Here is an 18,710-nt window from a genome sequence, read left to right on the forward strand (position 1 = left end):
CTATGATTCTATGATTCTATGATTCAAGCTAGAAGTTTCAACTCTGTACCCAAAAAGTAGCTGTACTGTTTCTGTATCTTTGAATCATAACACCATGTCTTTTAATGCCTGTTCAGTTAACGTGGAATTTACATTTATCCCTTTACACTACAACCATGTAAGAAAACCTGTAGCTATATGCTTCTTAACGGCCATATGTCTGACAAGGCATACCTGCGCTGTTTCCCTTGCAATGATTTTTTTGCAACTAAGCTGATGAGGTATTGTTTGAATTCATCCTTATACGCTGTAACTATTTCTGCCTTAACCTCATTATTTCTACTTGACCCTGTGAAAAGTAAACAGACTATCTATTCACAAATACAGATTGTAGCTTTGGTACTTCCATTGTGTTTGCAGTAGCATGCCTTAAGGGCACAGTGACTGGCATTATTATTTTTAGCATAACTTTGATGGGACCAAGTCAGCCGGAACCTTGAAATGGAAGTTTCCATCTCCTGACATGCTTATTCCAATGAAGATACCTTTCTCCTGGCATCACTGCCATGTATGCAGCTTGCTGAAAGTAAAGTGGCATATAGAATGTAGAAAGAGAATAAAGACGACTTATGAGTGAACTCTGGGCACAAACATAGTTTTGTCTTTCAAGAATCTTTGGTTGTTCTTCCCTTAATCTATTTTATACTATATTGTTCTACATTATATAAATTCCCATAATTTGATTATTTTTCCTATTGATGGGAGGCATTGACAGTTACCCCAGTAGCCTGAAAGAAAATGCATTTTGCGTATTGCATAAATAGATGTCTTAATTGTTGGTTTTTTTGTAACAGGTATGGTGATGGCTACATTATGATTGGTTTCTCACGAGGGTGTTTTGTAGTCATTTCTACACACATTCGTGAGATAGGTCAAGAAATCTTTCAAGCTCATAATCATAAGGATAATCTAAGCAGCATTGCTGTATCACAGTCATTAAACAAAGCTGCATCATGTGGAGACAATTGGTAAGTGGTAGCTTTATACATAAAGAATGGAATTCATCTCGCATAACTGTAGTTGTTAGGCATTAAAACTAGGCTCCCTAAGGCTTCAAGGCTCCCTAAGAAGTCAGCGCAGAGAAGGTGAGGCGAATTGCTCTGTGGAACTGCCTCTCTGCCTGAAGTTAGGAGAAGCTAATATTTGACCAAAATCTCTGCAATTATAGCTAACTTCATTGTAATTAATTGTAAACAAAAAAAAATTAATTAAACTTTAGTATAGATTATTCCTTTTGATTCTTTCTTTTTCTATTATGTTACTTGGCTACAAAAATGTCCACATTTCTTTACTATGATTTATTGATTGGACAAACATCTGCTTAGCAATAGGAGAACAATTCATTTAAAGCTGTACTGAGTATGCTGATATGCTGATATCCTCCTCCCTGGTGTTTGGTCCTACCTGCAATCTAGACAAAAGTATGAATGTGTAAGCATTTAAAGAAAAAAAATAGTTAGAGAGACTGGAGTTTTTCCAAAATATGTTGTGCATATGATAGAGTATCTTCTTCAGTGCCTCGTCTGCTACTCCCTGATTCTGTGATATCTGAATTCTTCAGCAAAAAAGGAGCTGAGTGATGGTAGGAGTCAGACCGTTCTGTCTGTTCACAGTTCTGTGTATGACCTTAACAGAATGCTGATTTATGACACTTGCACATCAAGAGTGGTATAACTGTGAGCAAAACATGGTGCAGCTTCAAGCACTTCAGCTATGGTACAATAAGTATTATTTCTTTAAGGGGTTCTTTAAGCATATATTGAGTAACATGACAGCATAAGTAAACTCTCACTCTGTCCCTTTTTATGTAAAGCAGGATTGAAAGCTAGTTTTTTGCATCTGTGTTTCAAGCAGTATTTGTTCGTCAGGAATGTGTTTTTAACCTAATGTGTATTGTAACAGGTCAAAAGGAAATAATAGTGTGTGTTTCCCACTCCTGAGTTCTTTCAAATTGGATTTGTGCCTTTTCCTCAATTTTTAGTTCTCTGAGCAAATCTTTTTGTACAGTGATAGTGATACACTATTTAGAGTGCTGGATAACAATGCGTGTGTGTTGCTCTTTAGGAAATGGAAGGCATTTTGCATTTGCACTCTATTTTTTGCTCCATTAGGTTGTCTTGATTGGGTTGGGTTTCTTCCAGTTTACGATGACTGAGATTTATATTAGTGAGAATGACTGTTTATTTTTGTTTTAGCATTAAGATCCATGATCTGTCAGACCTGAGAGAAATGTATGCCATAATAAACTTGGATGATGAAAACAAAGGTATGTTAACAGTCTCCATGCAGATAGAAATTTTTACAAATTAAGTAAACCAGAATTTTGATGGTGACTCTGTTTATGTAAGTGAAAATACTGTTGTTGGAAAAACTGTGTAGATATAGCATTTATCATAAATTCCTTCTTTGCCAACTTATATTTATTAGGTGACCCATAACAAAATGGGAACATATTTTATTTTATCTGTTCAAAGTATAGAGAAGTACAGGTCTCAGAATATTTGATCAGTTAGTGTTTTGGTTTTTTGAATCTGTAATACAGTATATTCAGATTACTAAAATAATATACTTAACTAGTTTCTGCTTCTTTCCATGGTTTTTTTGGTGAGTTTTTTTGTGCTTTTCAGCATGTCTTTTACTGACATGATACTTAATCTGTTCTCATCCTGATATACAGGATTTGTGCCTGTGGCTTCCAGAACATTGTTACAAGACTATGTTCTTGGGTAATGAGTTACCACCATTATCTCCTCTTGTAGTGTCTGTAAATACTTCAGTTGTTGTCAAGTCTTCACTCTTAGGAAAATGCTAAATTAGTAAATTATGGGTTTGGTTTGAGTGATTCCAGTTAATCTTGGAATTATATTAATTGTTTATGTTTGAGTACGGTAGTACATATATTCCTAGGTATGAATTCCTACCGTTTTCACATTTTAAAGCAAAATAATTGTTTCTTGGTTTCAGTAGTTAAAGAAAGGAGATTTTTTTTTTTTTTTTGCAAAAACTTGTGAATGTTTTAGGTGTAGATCAGCTGGCTTGGACAGATGACGGACAGTTGTTGGCAGTATCTACACGAAGAGGATCCCTCCATGTTTTCTTGACAAAGCTTCCAATCCTTGGAGATGCTTGCAGTACACGGCTTGCATACCTCACTTCTCTTCTTGAAGTTACTATAGCCAATCATGTGGAGAGAGTATGATATCCTCTTCCTTTTAAACTTCATTTAGATGTAAGTAAAGCAAGTATTAATAGTGGATTAAAATTGTTTTATTTTGTTTTGTTTTCTTACAGGAGCTACCAGTTACTGTCTCTGTTGAAGTAGAGCCCAGTTTTGTTGCTATTGGTGTTTATCATTTGGCTGTAGGAATGAACAATCGGGCTTGGTTTTATGCTCTTGGAGAGAATAGTAAGCATAAATTTAATTCTCTTAAAACTACTGCATCATTGTCTTTATTTTATGAATTCGGTATTTTGTTTAGCAGTTCTGGACATTCCACATTGTACAATAACAACTTGAATTGCCATATGGTCCTGTTAGGACTGGATAATGATCTTCACAAACTGAAGCTGTTATGACAAGGCATTGTAAATAATAGAAATAAAACTTCAGGATCAAGGTATTGGTAATGAAATGTAGAATGTTTCTTTTTTGTTTTTTTTTTAGATCATGTTGTTAACCAATTAAGGACTTCTAGGCTTTTGAGACATTATTTGACCATCTCTTTAAATACTAAGTTTGGCAAAGTACCTAGGGACTATATGATCAGAGGGTTTAAATTCTCAGTTTGGTAGATGTTCACGTTGTTTGCGTGGGGTAGGGTAAAATTGGTTAAACTGTGTCCAAATTATAGACAGTGGATTTAAATCTTTCATGTCTCTCTAAGTATCACTTTTCTGACTAATAATAAATTAATCAAAACTGTAAGAATGCTAGTCAGAGTTGCATAGGAAAAGAGTTTTTCTTGTACTTTCTAACCAGTTCTCTGCTAAGAAGAAAGTCTCTTTACATGTGACTTGTGTGTGACTCTCTGCTTAGTTGTGGGTTTTTCATGCTGGTTACTCAGCTGCAAATTTAGATGATCATAAGAGAAGACCTATACAAAATCAAAATATTTTTGCCTTTTCTTTTCTGTTTGAATTCTTCAGATGTAAAAAAGCTTAAAGATGTGGAGTACCTGGGGACAGTAACAAGTATGCACCTTAATTCCGATTATGCCGCTGCTCTCTTTGAGGGTAAAGTCCAGTTGCATATGGTAAGAGCCCTGGCAATTTTGAGTGCTGAACTAATGAGTTGATCCAAGCTGAACAACTTAATGTAGTTTTAAAAATGAGAGAAAATGGAGTGATCTTCAGTTAATAGAGATAAAAATTAAAAATTATTCAGAATTTTTTTGCTGGCTAATTAAAATATAAAGCTGAGTTCCTGTAGACTTTAGAAATACAACCTAGTCTAGAACAAGTGAAGAAAAAATGTTTTCTTGTGAAATATTTAACAAGTTTTATTTTAAAGGTCTCTGTGGGAATGTGACAGAAGCAGACGCTGGGTTTTTAAGGGATGCACTTGCAAATTTTGTTTTCATCTCATTTCCTTACAGTTTGATACAGGCAAAACTATGATACCTCATTATTAACAGTGGAATTTTTCAGTTCATTCTATTCTTTATATTTAGATAGAAAGTGAAGGTTTGGATGGTCAGGAAGAACGAGAAACTCGACTCTTCCCAGCAGGTGATGATAAATACCGAATTTTATGCCATGCTTTAACTAGTGACTTCCTCATATATGGTACAGATGTGAGTATTACTGCTGTTTTTAAAGATCTTTTTAGATAGAATATATTTGTATCTGCATTATTTGGATTATTACTCATACTTTTAGCAAAAAAATTGTGCTTCTGAGAAGTTTACAATGGATTATTTTCTATGCAAGAACTTTATGCAGGTACAGTTAAAATTGCATCCAACTTCCTTTACTGTTGCATTTTTATGAGAAGCATTGGCAGGAAGGTTAAGTTTTGCTTTTACTAGTGTTTGTTGCAAAACACTGATTTTAATAGCAGAATTTAATTCTATTGCATTAGTGAGAGGATTGGCAATCAAACTGTCTTCCAGACATAAGAAAAAACATGGCACTTGCCTTGCAAATTTGTTGATTTAGGTGATGACGTGATAGATGTGGACAAAAAGGTACTGAGGTAAACAAGTATGATAGCGTAAATGGAAGTCTTGACTTACTATTGAAGCCTTTGCCTGAAGATAATTTTTTTTAGGTGTTTCACCAAAGATAGGAACTAGGAGGGCACTGAAGAAGGCTGTGAACAGGCTTATGGATTTTTCTGGAGATTTTCCTATGCATGAGGGGTAGTTTCTTTGCTTTTAGTATTTTCTGGCACTGGGAATACAGAGCATGTTTGTCATTGTAGTATTGTGCTCTTTATGACACAGACTGATGTATTGACCTTCCAGAGAAAAGGCAGAATCACCATCTCTGGTGTTATCACTGGTTTAACAACTTGAGTGGTTTTGCAGCAGTTGAGGGCTTTCCCACCTCCTCAGTACCTAAACTGGTACTGATAAATTTGAAATTACAACTGATCAATTTGATGTGTGCAAATTTTACAATTGACTTCAAAAGCTGCCTTTTACTTTCAGTGTTCTTGTTTGTGTGACACTGATTGAAACATAGTGTTAATCACAAGTCAGTTTGATTGCTTTTCTCTGAATTAGGTACATCTGTTCTTAAGAATGTATAGTTCTTCCTTGGAGGCAAATTTTTCAGTTTTGGTTGAAGTTTAAGCTTCTCTCGGCAGTGAGGCAGGCATTTCCCCTGTTTAGAGAACTGCACAGTAAATACAGCTTGTCTTCACAAAGCAGAGTGAGATAAACAACAAAGACAACAGAAAACCCCTCAAACCTCCAACTCCTTTCCCCACTCTGCAAAAAGCCTCAAGTTTTCCTATCCTGCCCAAAACCAGCTGTGAATGAAGAAGGAAGCCAAAAAAACACCTGGAAGTATTTTTCTTTAAACACTCTTCATGCTCAGCGCTCTAACATGGGAGAAACTACAACTAAGTTAATTATCTACTTGCCACTTACTAATTATTAGCTTTTTATGTTATTTCTCATTAGACTGGAGTTATTCATTATTTCTACATTGAAGACTGGCAATACGTGAATGAATATCGGCATCCTGTCAGTGTGAGAAAAATTTTTCCAGATCCCAATGGAACCAGATTGGCTTTCACAGATGACAAAAGTGATGGCTTTGTCTATTGTCCAGTAAGTTAGTGTGGGATACCCATACAATTATACTTACAAGCAGGCTTTTCAACTATATAGTGCTTTTAATAGAGAATGAAGAAGCTTTTGTCACTCCAACATGTATGCTGGTGGAAGAAATTGCCAAGGAGGCTTGAGGATAACTTAATGGTAATGTAAGGAAATAAAATCTGTCATTTTAGATCAGGACAATTTCATTTTACTAAATTACTGATCAGGAATTTTCAGAAATGTATGTGTTTGTGTATTCAAATACAGATATTTTAGGCTGTTGACAGGCACTGCCAGTTTCACTGCCTGTCCCCATACCTTTTTTCTAAGAAAAGTAAATAACATTCATATAATGTGCATTTTCTTCATTTACTTCCCTTCTGAATTAAACTATTGTGTTATTCAGAGTCACTGCTTACAGGAAAACTTTTTCTTGATACAATTTTTGTATTTCTGCACTATTTACAATCTTTTTTTATTTTTAATCATAACCGGGATGAATATTTAGTTTGTCTCCTTAGTCACTTGCTAATGATTTTACTTTTGCATTATTTTGTAGGTAAATGATAGATTATATGAGATTCCAAACTTCTCACCAACTATTAAAGGAATCTTGTGGGAAAACTGGCCAATGGATAAAGGTGTTTTTGTTGCTTTTGATGATGATAAAGTGTACACTTATGTTTTTCATAAGGATGCCATTCAAGGTACTGTAAATGCTTTTAAAAACTTATTCACTATTTTAGTTAATAAAGTAAAACATGTTCTGAGTCTTCATTTGTCTTAAATATTTTCATAACTGCATATAAAATAGTACTACAGAAGTTTTGGAGTGCAGCTGATGAATAGAAAACTAGTTGCTTTGTAGGTTTCTCTGTAAAGCTCCAACAAGGCATTTTGGTGTTCACTCCTTAAGCTTCTTGCTATTACAATCTTTCGTCTGAAATTTACACGTTGTGCTTCAATTGTATTTTGAAATGTTCATGAGAAAATCTTAGGATCAGGGTGACAAAACTTGTATTCACTTACACTGTTAACCAAAATTGTAGTCATAGCAATTTCTGTATTTGTGACAGAGAAACGTTAAGAAATTTACTTACAAACATTTGGAAAATGACCTTACTAGTTTAGAAGATTTAAGTTATGTATATTTACCTTTCTGAAAAATATGCGCTGTCGTAGATGGTGACTACCAGAATTAGAGACCTTGATTTAATGCCCTGCAAATCTACATTATTTCAGCTGTGACTGCTTGCTACACTTTTTACCATGTAGGAATTTTTAAAATTATGTCTTCTTTTCTTCCTGATCTTTGAATTTAGGATCAAAGATTATTTTGGCAGGTGCCACAGAAGTCCCCTTTTCCCATAAACCTTTGTTGTTGTATAATGGAGAATTAACTTGTCAGACTCAGAGTGGGAAAACAAACAATATCTATCTAAGCACTCACAGTTTCCTTGGCAATTTGAAAGACCTTGGACCTAATGAACTGACACAAATGCTTACTCAGACTTTAATGTTGAAAAGGTACATCTGTGTTTTAATTATATTGTGTAAATTGTTTTCTTCTGTGCTTATAGCTCAATACAGCATATCCTGGTGATTTAAAAATGTCATGCTGAATATTGATAAATTAGATTGATCCATGAGTCCATGTAGCTGTCTATGCAGACCAAGCAAAATAAGTGACCCAGTGGTGCTTTATTTGTTTTTCCACTGTCAAGTAAAAGCTAAAGTTATTTTTTTTCAAGACTGATTCGGGGTTCTATGACAGTGGCTCTTCCAAAACTGGCTGAAGGTGCTTCTTGCATACTCCCCTTCCACTGTAATGAAGGAATGCAAAATCAGTTTAAGGGAAAGAATGCCAGAGTAAGGTTTCCTGAAAAAGTGTGATAGAAACAGGAGAAACAGAACTGTAAGTTATGCATTTGTATTTCTCCTTTCTTCCTGACACATCTCTCTCTCCATGGCTTAGAAGTAAATGCTTTTTATGTTTTCCCTACTGTAGTATTAGGGGAAAAAAGTGTTGAGAGGGAATTTTAGGTACGAATAACAGGAGTTTTAAATGTGTTTTACCTTCTATAGGTTTTCTGAAGCATGGGAGGTGTGCAGACTTCTGAATGACCAGTCTGGTTGGAATGAGCTGGCCAAAGCTTGCTTACATCATATGGAGGTGGATTTTGCAATACGTGTTTATCGGACATTTGGTAATGCTGGGATGGTGATGTCACTAGAGAAAATAAAGGTAAAATGTAAAGTCCCTTTTAAATAGGAAATATGGTGATTCAATTCTTCGTTAAGAATTGCTGAATTCTTATTTTTGTGGGGATTTTGTTTTTTTTTTTTTTTAAATAGAAGGTGAATTATTTTCAAAGGAGTTAATAGTTATAGAGGAGAAAGTGTCCAAACCACATAACTCTTGCTTGGTTTTCTCTTGAAGTGGTTGCAGTCTCTACTGGAATGCACAACATTCCTTTCTGCATTTGCTTGAGAGCAGCAGAATATATTCATGTCTCGGGCATTTGGAGGCTCTTTTTTCCTGTGTTATTTGTGAGAAAATGTTTAAGGCCACTATTATTATTTAAAAAAAAAAAAAACAGATTGCAATTATACATCTAAAAGTGTGCATGAAATAGTACCTTATATACTTCTGCAAGTTGCTGATTTTAGACAGTGTTAGCTGTAGTGGCTTTGAGTTACAATAAGAAAGTGAGGGCTTTTTCTGGTTTGTAGAATCCGATACACATGGTTGTAAAATGTAAGGATATTTTGTTTTACTGTGCTTACTAGATTATGTTACTTATAACAATATTTTTTTTCTTTTGGATTACTTTTGCACCTATTATGTCTTTTTACAGGGAATAGAAGACCACAACCTTTTAGCAGGACATCTTGCCATGTTTACTAGTGATTTTAATCTGGCTCAGGATTTATATCTGGCATCCTCCTGTCCTATTGCTGCACTTGAGGTATTAATTTAAGATGTGTAAATTTTTTTCTGCTGTTTTCATCTCCACCTTAATGTTGGAATATTTTACCTTCTGATAATTCTGTCCTTTTATGGTTTTGTTCTCGCCATTGTGTGACTGACAGACGTTCTTTTAGGATGAATGTCTTTCAAATTGTCTGAATCTTTCTAGAATACTAGCTCTATATTTGTATTTAGAATAATATAAAGTTCATATTAGAATTCAGAATTTGATACTTGCATCAGAAAATGTTACTGTTCTTTGTTAATAGATGCGAAAAGACTTGCAACACTGGGACAGTGCACTTCAGCTGGCTAAGCGTTTGGCCCCAGACCAAATCCCTTTCATATCAAAGGAATATGCAATGCAGCTGGAATTCACGTAAGTTCTCCTGTAAACTTGCAATGTAAGAATATTAAACCAATACTCATGCTCACTAGAAGAACGTAGAATTGAGATACTTCAGCTAACTACATTTCTGAGAGAGGATTCTGTGAGGTCTTGCAGCTATAGTATGAGGAAGAGTAAGGAATACTTCATGCTAGAGACATATGTTAGCAAATAGTAGTTACTTTTGATTAATTTCAGTATATCTGCGTTCTTTGCAACTGGTAGATCCACTATATAATAATATCATCTACTAAATAAATCCGTTGTTGCAGGCAAGTGCTTGGAAAATAAAGAAAGTTCACACCATTTAACACTTCTTAAATGGACGAAAGCCTTGCCTTTTGCCTGTCTTTCCTTAAATATCCAGTAGCCTTCATTTTCTTACATATTTTAGGTAGAGGAGTGTCGAATTTCAAGGCTGAGAGTTCCTGAAAGGGAGAAGGTATTAACCATTTGCCATGATTTTGAAGTCTATTTATAGCTAATTTGAAGTCAATTTATAGCTAATTCTTCCCAGATGAAACCGTCTGTTTAATGACCAAGAGGAAAAACTCTTATCTATTAATAGAGTTTTTAGACAACTCCTTCCCCCTGGCAGTGCCTCTGGCAGTGAGAGAGGACACTTATTGGTCACAGAAAGGAAGGAATGGAGGCAGTTGAAGCAATGTAACCATCTGTAACTTGAGTTCTGAAGGTACTTATGGAAAAAAATTGCCTTCGTTTTTATGTTGCAAAAATTCTAAATAATTCTAGAAGGTTAGTTTCATTTATCTTCCAGAAAAATGTGGAAGTAGAGATGAGATTATTGAGGTGTATTGTGCAGATAGATTCTTTGCCTGTCTTTCAAGGGAGGTTTATGGGTCTCAGTATAACGGAATCGAGGGATGGACTGCCTCTGGCTAATAGCTTGATAAAGCGCTTGGGAAGTGCCATGACATACTGTGTAACTGTCTGTCTTTTGCATACTTCGCATCCTTGTATGGAGTCGTTATGTCTAAAGCAAGACAGATACATGCATAATCTGCGTGGCAGGAAGGTAACTGTCTCTTACTATTAAAAATATTCTTCCATATAACTTTCAGTTTTCTTTTAGGGGTGATTATATTAATGCTCTGGCACATTATGAGAAGGGAATCACTGGAAACAATAAGGTAATTCCTTTTTAGTAATGATAGCATTTGTACTATCATACTACTCATTAAATTGTCATGTTTCAGACTCATTTGAATTCAGATTTTTTTTTATTCAGCTCTAAGTCTATTTGACTGTTGCTTTTGGGAAGTAGTCTTTGCACTTCTCTTATTTTTAATATACAGAACGATGCTTTCTCTAGGTATAAAGCAGTATTGCCGTTGTATTAACATGGCATAACTAGACTTAGGTTTTTAGAATTTGAGCGGTTTCATAATAGGCATGCAAATGTCAGAGAAAGCGTTGCTAGGATTTTCATTGTTATAACAAAAGTCCTAATTATTCCTTCTGTTCTTCTTTACTGAATTGTTATCTATATAAAGACAAGCAAAGATGTGTTAGAAAATAAACATCATCTTCAGTAGATCTTCCCTTATTCTGGCATTATTTCCCCTAATATTTGCCAAATGTCTATTATGAAGCAGCTTAAATGATAATAGGGGAACATAATAATGGAAATAGCAATGTTTTCTAAATTCAAGCCACTTGGCTTTATGAAACATCAGTGGCCTTACCACCTTTAACAAAAAAAAATAAAGGAAATATTCTGCTTGTAGTTTCTCTTTTTCTCTAATGTTGGTTTTGGAGGAAAGAGGAGAGTAGTACTGAGCTGTCTGTAAAATAGATTCTTTTCATGTATGCTTGGTCAGGACAGATCTTGTGAGTAATATGTAAAAATTAAAGACAAATCTTAAGAAGAAAACTAAGCTGAGTTCTTCTAAATAAATCAGTGACAGCTGCAGCTAGGCAAAAATTTTGAGGCAAAAATTTTGAGACAAATTGATTTAACTAAGTCCATGTAATGTTTTGTTAATTTGTTTCAGTGCTTGGTTACTGTAGCTCTTGTGACCTGATACTTCTGATGTATAATGTATAGTTATTGCTTTTCATTTGATTGCCAGTACCAGGAACATGATGAAGCTTGCCTTGCTGGTGTGGCTCAAATGTCCATTCGAATGGGAGATATCCGTCGAGGGGTAAACCAGGCCATTAAACATCCCAGTAGGTCACTAAAAAGAGACTGTGGAGCTATTCTGGAGAGTATGAAGGTATTCAAAAGAGTTAATAAAGCTAAGGCTGAATATGTGAATTCATTAAGCTATTTATTTATTTGTAATCTTAATTTAGAAATTATATTTTAATGATTTCCAATATTGTAGCAATTTTCAGAAGCTGCTCAGCTGTATGAAAAGGGACAATATTATGACAAGGCAGCATCAGTATACATCCGGTGTAAAAACTGGTAAGTACAAGTTTTAGGGAAGTGTTACATTTCGGAGGACTTGCTCTGGTGCTCTTTGGAAAGGAACGATTCTCTGAATAGAACAAATGTCTCATTAATTATGTTTCATTGATTTTATTGTTCCCTCCCCCAAGCTTAAACAAGAACAGTATTCTTTCAGAAGCTTATGTTGTTTTAAATATAGTCTTACTGTAAATGGGAGATAATCTTCCTTTTTTCTTTTTTTGTGTTATGTTTAAAGTTACCTGCAGTTTCAAGTCCTTTGTGTGTGTGTGCATGTGCACTGAATTTAGTAATTTTATTCATGTAGTTACTGTTTAGTTCATTAAATTTCTTCAGTTATAACATACATAGCTGAGACTGAATATTCAGACAATTGAAAATGATTCTAAGTTGCTGGTTCAAGTGGAGTCTGTATCACGAGTAGTCAAAATCACTGGCATTATGTTCAATACATTTTTAATTTTTTTTAAATTAATTTGATTATTGTCAGGTTTCCAGTGGAAAAGTACAGATTACTGAGAGGTTTAAGGGCTTAATTCTTGCCTGATTACGTTTTATGGACTTCTAATATTAAGAACTGATTGGAACAGAGATCAAAAAGACCCCTCCTCTCTCATACGAGTGCTCTAAAAATTAGATTGGAATATTATGTTCATTTACTAAGGAAAATTTTATTCCATCATAGAAGTGTCAGTGGCATCAGAATGGACCAGAGAACACTTGTTAAGTAGGATAGCTTGCATATAATGATAGCCTTGAATTGGAAAGTGGGAGGTACAAGCTTTGTTTACTCTAGCAGAAGGACTTGATTGGTTGGACTTGATGATCTTAAAGGTCTTTTCCAACCTGAACGATTCTATGATTGTAAGGAGGTTCAGTTTGGGGAGTGCTCTGTCTTATAGGCAGAGAGGTGAGATTTGACGTCAGCCTCTCTTCAGTCTCTTGTATTCTTTGTCTTGAAAGGCCCACTGCTTAGTTTGCTGGCTTTTATAGATGATATCACTGTGTGCAATTCCTGAAGCTAGATTTATGGAAGGACTGACATAGTTCAGTGTTCCTCCACGCTGCTGTTATGGATGTTGTCACTCAGAGAATCTGGTTCTAATTGCCTGGAGTCCTCCGTACAACCTTGGCCTTAAGCACACAATCATGGGAGTAATCACAACTGCATTGGTGCTGGTAGTCTTTTGTACTCTTTTGCACGTTCTTTCAGATTACAGTTTTAATTCTGTGCTTCTTCTGTAGATTAATTAGAGAATACCGGAGGTAAAAATTGTTGGTCTGGCACCTCTTATGCTCATACATCTCAAGCTTAAAAAAGAGAAGATACTGTCCTTCTTTAGGCCTGTATGTTCATGAAGCAGTCTATCATTTCCAGTTCTTACATCTATAAAGTGCAGCTTTTTGAAAACATTGAAATGCCTTCAAACCTTATACATTATGTTCAATTACTTCTTTTTTAGCATCCTTTTCAGTGTTGATTTAAATATGCCTGTTTTACTGGAGAAAATTTGAAACCAGATATATTTATTAAATAACTGTTATCTTGTCTTTTTAGGGCAAAGGTTGGTGAACTTCTTCCTCATGTTTCATCTCCAAAGATTCACCTACAATATGCAAAGGCCAAAGAAGCAGATGGCAGGTGCGTTTGAATGCTTATCTTTTTTTATAAAACGTGTTGTTATTGTTGCTGTTATTGTTGTTATTATTATTATACATTACTCTTTCTGTAAAATAAATTAAAAGACAGACTTTAAGTTTTGCATAAAATAGCCTTGTGAAAATAGATTCTGAAATATGTAAACTTAAGATGTTGTGTAAAGATTTTAAACATAATCTAAGGACCTTCCACTAATATCAGAGATGTGTTTCTAATTGATTGTTTTCCTGTCTAAGCATCAATATCTTTTTAACAAAAATCATTAAAGGTTTTAAAGTATTGCACCCAATGCAATATTCCACTTAGCAGAGTACTGAAGTTCGGTTTGTTTCTAACAACTCCTTAGCTGTGATTTTTAAAGGTCATTCAAAGGGGGAATAATCATAAAAGAAAATTTTTCATTCTAGAACCAAATTACTGTTACATCTTAATGGCTGCATTTGCAAAATATTGAATAATGTGAAATTATTGGCTGAAATGAAAGCTCAAAATAGGTTATATTTAATCACAGAATGTATTTTCTACTAGTCCTTACCTGTAAGTAAATGTGCTTCAGAATAATGACACTTTATAATATGAAACAGCACCAAAGCTAAATGTTTGCATTGATGAGACTAGAAAATACTAATTGTGTCAATTGCATAGTGTGAGAATGAGAAATTTCTTGATCTTGTTTACAGAACAGAAAAGAAGTCTCATTTTTAAAATCGTACAACTAGTTATCATTTGCTTGTTTTTTATTGTTCTCTCCTTCCCAAGTGATTTCATATGGAACTGACAGAACAGGTGATGTTTGCTGATGGAACAGATGAACCGCTTTTAAGATATACCAAAAGGGGTGCTGGCAGTGTAGGTTAAAAATAGTACTGTGGTAGACATTTTTCTGTTGCCTCTGCCTTTCATTCTGCCAAGAGAAAATGAAATAGAGAAAAAAAAAAAACAGTAAATGCAGAACAAGGCTATTATATGCAAACTCAAAGGAAGGTGTCACAGAGTAACCTCTCAGAAATAAAATACTGTATGTTTCTTTCACAGTGTATTGTAAAGAGTTATTTAAAAGTTAGAAAAACTGATGTGGAATCATTATTTTGCAGGTACAAGGAAGCTGTGATAGCTTACGAGCATGCAAAACAATGGGACAGTGTAATTCGACTGTATTTGGATCACCTTAACAATCCTGAAAAGGCTGTTAATATTGTGAGAGAAACACAGTCTCTTGATGGAGCAAAGATGGTGGCCAGGTAACAATCATATTACACAGGTTAAAAAAAAAAGGGTGAAAGAGGCCATACCTATTGGAAGTTGGTGAGGCTTGCTAATGTATCAGACTCTGGTTATTGGTACTTGGCCAGTGACTATGTATTTCAGTTTATTGATTTGAGTTCTTTAAAATTTGTACAGCTAAGCAGATACTGATTTTTTTCCTTTTTTTAACTTTCTGATTGAAATTATATTAACCTGAAGTAGTAAGTTTAGACAATAATAAAAGTTGCCATGCTGTATTATTTATACTAAGTTAATTTTAGTAACCTATTTAAAATAATCGAGATATAAAATAAATTAGAAATGTATCCTATTTGTATGCCACAAAATATACTGTATTCCTAAAACATTTGGTGTCTTCATTATGCTCATTAGTACTAAGGTATTAATTTTTTCATTCTGATTAGATTCTTTCTGCAGCTTGGTGACTATGGTTCTGCCATCCAGTTCCTAGTCATGTCCAAGTGCAATAATGAAGCTTTCACGTTAGCTCAACAACACAACAAGATGGAGATTTATGCTGATATCATCAGTGAGTATTCCAGGTTAATAGTTTGCTTGCAGTATGTTTTGCTATTCTTTTAATTGGTTTAGAGCAATTTGAAATCATAAGACAAGCGGTGTGAAGTTTTGTTTCCTGATTTTTATCCCCTCTTTTCCTTTTTTCATGGTTCCAGCTCTTTTCTTATATGCATATGTCACTTGTCTTTCCTTTTTTTCCCTTTAAGGCCCTTCATGGCCTCCTCTTGTCTCAGTGAGAGACAAAAGGAGACCTTACTGAGAAGCCGACTTTTACCACCTCAGGCCATCAAGTCGGTCAGTGGCCGGCTTGTCAATTTGCAAATAAATTCTGTATTTTTCACCTGTGTCAGGCACCATTCTCTGTGGAAACAGTTCCACATACGTATCTACCAAATTATCTCATGTTTTCAATTAATCTCTTCCTTTAAAAAATGTATTCTTGTTACGAAGGTTATAATAACGTGACAACAGCTAGCTTGGTGTGTACTGTTGCAGCTGCTTGTCGAGGTGGCCTCTATTGTTCTACTGTTCCATATGCTTTCTTCCTTCTCTCCTATCCAAAATAGGATGTCTCAAATTGTAATCTAAGTGGGTGGAAAAAGGGTTTAAAACTACCTTTGGGGTAGTGGCTGTCTTTGTTTTAGATGTGTACAGTAAAATGGAGTCTTGGTTAGAAGACTAAGTAGTATTCCCTGCTACCACATGGTTACATTGGTCCTGATAGTTTTGCTCTGTGCGATACAGATATACTCAGATATTCTTAAACTGTGAAAATAATTCAGGTGATAATCTCATAATCACTTGCTCTGTCTTGCTGTTGCCAAGACGTAATGGAAAAATTCATTAGTAGGTCATAGTTACGCCATTTTATTACGTCTGTTAAAAAAATAGAAATCCCGTTATGGTGTAAAACCTATGGAAACAATTATTTCACTGCATTATTAGCTCCTAATGTCTGACATTTAGTCTGATTAAATAGGAAAAAGATATAAGACATAATCTGAGTCTAGCTGGCTTTGGTTTTCTTTGAATGTCAGTGGAAAAAAGAACGTAGAATAGGAATTTGTTCCTTCAGTAGGGCCTTTATCTTACTTAATAAGAATACTCTGCTATCATTGCTATCTATCTATTGCAGGTTCTGAAAGTACTACCAATGAAGATTATCAGAGTATCGCACTATATTTTGAAGGAGAAAAGAAACATTTTCAGGCGGGAAAATTTTTCTTGCTGTGTGGTCAATATGGACGGGTCAGTGCTTAAAGGATAAAACAGTGATAGTTAAACGTTCATAGAAACTGTTCAAAATACAGTACTTCAAAATCAGGGATGTTCCTAATAGACTTGAGCTGCCTTAACTGATGACATACTGATATTTTTTAAAAGTGTAAAAAACATAAATAAACTATTTATATTTACAATTATCTACATAGTATTCTGTGAATTATACACTGCCATGCACATAACATTTTCATAGCAGTAGAGGCTCCACGTGGATCAATTATATACTATTCTCAATGAATCTCTAAATGTCATGAACATAGAAATAGAATTTATTTATATTTTTTTAGCTTGACCAATGAAGACTTGGTTGCTGATTAATTAATTCATTTAATACTGTAGCATGCCCCAAATTAAAGCTTTTTTTAAAAAAAGAAATATGTTAATTGAAGTATGTCGATTGATACACTTCCTTTTGATCAGTTACAATCAGTGAACTGACGCTTATTAAATGTTTGTCTTTTGCATACTGAAGACATACCAAAAAAATATTACTGATTTTTGCAAATTACAGCCATTGTAGGTGACCACTCCTTCAGCTGGGGCATAGGGGAGCTCCAATGGTATGTTAATTATTAATTTCTTCTCACCATATTGCTGTGAGATGAAGGTATACACCAGAATTTGCGCAAAGACTCAACTCTTCTTTCTTGCAGGAGTATCTGTAAGAGCAGCTGCTACCTCTGTAGTGTATGTGGTTATCCTTATGGCTGTAAAATACAGTCAAGATAAGCATTCAGCGTGCCACTTGTCTGTCAAAATGCAGGGAGAAATAACTTGATAAAAATTAGGAAAATGTTAATTTCGTGTGTCTCAGTTTTAACTTCTATTTTGTATCATTTTAGGCATTAAAGCACTTTATGAAAAGTCCAAGCACAGAAGATAACTTGGCTATAGAAATGGCAATTGAAACAGTAAGCAACTTTGATAAAACAAAAAATTCTTTGTCTTTTCAAGAAGTTTACCTTCAGTATTGTGACATTTTCCTAGCGTCAGTGAGTGTGTTTGGACAGATTGCAAGTAGAAGGAAACTGTATCAGTAAAGGTGATACCTAAACATTAAAAAAGTAGAATAAGTTAATACTGACACCAGAGGGAAATATGTTTTCAGTCTTCAAAGGAGGGTTTATGAATTCATTCAGATTTTTGTGGTTGCGTGTCAGAGACAGGTACCTGAGTTTGGAATTTTCTTTTTTAGCAATATCCATATACGGTTTTTCAGTTTTGCTGATTTTTCCAGTCTGCACACTATGATTAGAGAGGTCAATATGCCTCCATTCACTGTCACAGAATCACAGAATGGTTGAGATTGGAAGCAACGTCTGCAGGCCATTTGATCTAGGTGGCCCTCCTTGAGCCGGTTGCCCGGGATGATGTGCAGATGGCTTTTGAATATCTCCTAGGAGGCAGACTCTCCAACCTCTCTGGGCAACCTGTGCCAGTGCTTGGTCACCCTCACAGTGAAAAAGTGTTTCATGATGTTCGGATGGAACCTCCTGTGTTTCAGCTGGTGCCTGTTGCCTCTGGTCTTGTCACTGGGCACCAGTAAAGAGAGCCTGGCTTCTTCCTCTTTGCGCGCTCCCTTCAAGTATTTTTATAATTGACAAGATTCCCCCCGAGCCTTCTCATCTCCAGCCTCAACAGTCCCAGCATTCTCAGCCTTTCCTCATGAGAGATACTTCAGGCACTTCATGATCTTAGTGGCCCTTTGCTGGACTCTGTCCAGTATGTCCATCTCTCTCTTGTACTGAGGAGCCCAGAACTGGACGCAGTACTCCAGGTGTGGCCTCACCAGTGCTGAATAAAGGGGAAGGATCACCTCCCTCGACCTGCTGGCAATACTTTGCCTAATGCAGCCCAGGACACCATTTGCCTTCTTTGCA

The 18,710-nt window shown here is 35.2% G+C and overlaps 1 protein-coding gene across 1 annotated transcript in view; it reads left to right on the forward strand.

Moving 5' to 3' along the window:
• Positions 1–833: 833 nt before the first annotated feature.
• Positions 834–18,710, forward strand: part of WDR19 (WD repeat domain 19) — a gene marked incomplete at its 5' end in the record, with an annotated part of 34,729 nt that continues 16,852 nt past the window's right edge. Inside the window, 20 exons of the mRNA XM_009580786.1 lie at positions 834–1,007; positions 2,235–2,316; positions 3,071–3,232; positions 3,331–3,445; positions 4,186–4,292; positions 4,710–4,832; positions 6,168–6,317; positions 6,868–7,015; positions 7,631–7,835; positions 8,394–8,553; positions 9,167–9,277; positions 9,549–9,658; positions 10,761–10,818; positions 11,767–11,907; positions 12,019–12,101; positions 13,663–13,746; positions 14,859–15,005; positions 15,435–15,559; positions 16,685–16,797; positions 17,673–17,741. Coding sequence (XP_009579081.1) covers positions 834–1,007; positions 2,235–2,316; positions 3,071–3,232; positions 3,331–3,445; positions 4,186–4,292; positions 4,710–4,832; positions 6,168–6,317; positions 6,868–7,015; positions 7,631–7,835; positions 8,394–8,553; positions 9,167–9,277; positions 9,549–9,658; positions 10,761–10,818; positions 11,767–11,907; positions 12,019–12,101; positions 13,663–13,746; positions 14,859–15,005; positions 15,435–15,559; positions 16,685–16,797; positions 17,673–17,741 — 2,467 coding nt within the window. The remainder of the gene's footprint in view (positions 1,008–2,234; positions 2,317–3,070; positions 3,233–3,330; positions 3,446–4,185; positions 4,293–4,709; positions 4,833–6,167; positions 6,318–6,867; positions 7,016–7,630; positions 7,836–8,393; positions 8,554–9,166; positions 9,278–9,548; positions 9,659–10,760; positions 10,819–11,766; positions 11,908–12,018; positions 12,102–13,662; positions 13,747–14,858; positions 15,006–15,434; positions 15,560–16,684; positions 16,798–17,672; positions 17,742–18,710) is intronic.

Source organism: Fulmarus glacialis, unplaced genomic scaffold (genome assembly GCF_000690835.1).
Source record: "Fulmarus glacialis isolate BGI_N327 unplaced genomic scaffold, ASM69083v1 scaffold28986, whole genome shotgun sequence".
Lineage (NCBI taxonomy): Eukaryota > Metazoa > Chordata > Aves > Procellariiformes > Procellariidae > Fulmarus > Fulmarus glacialis.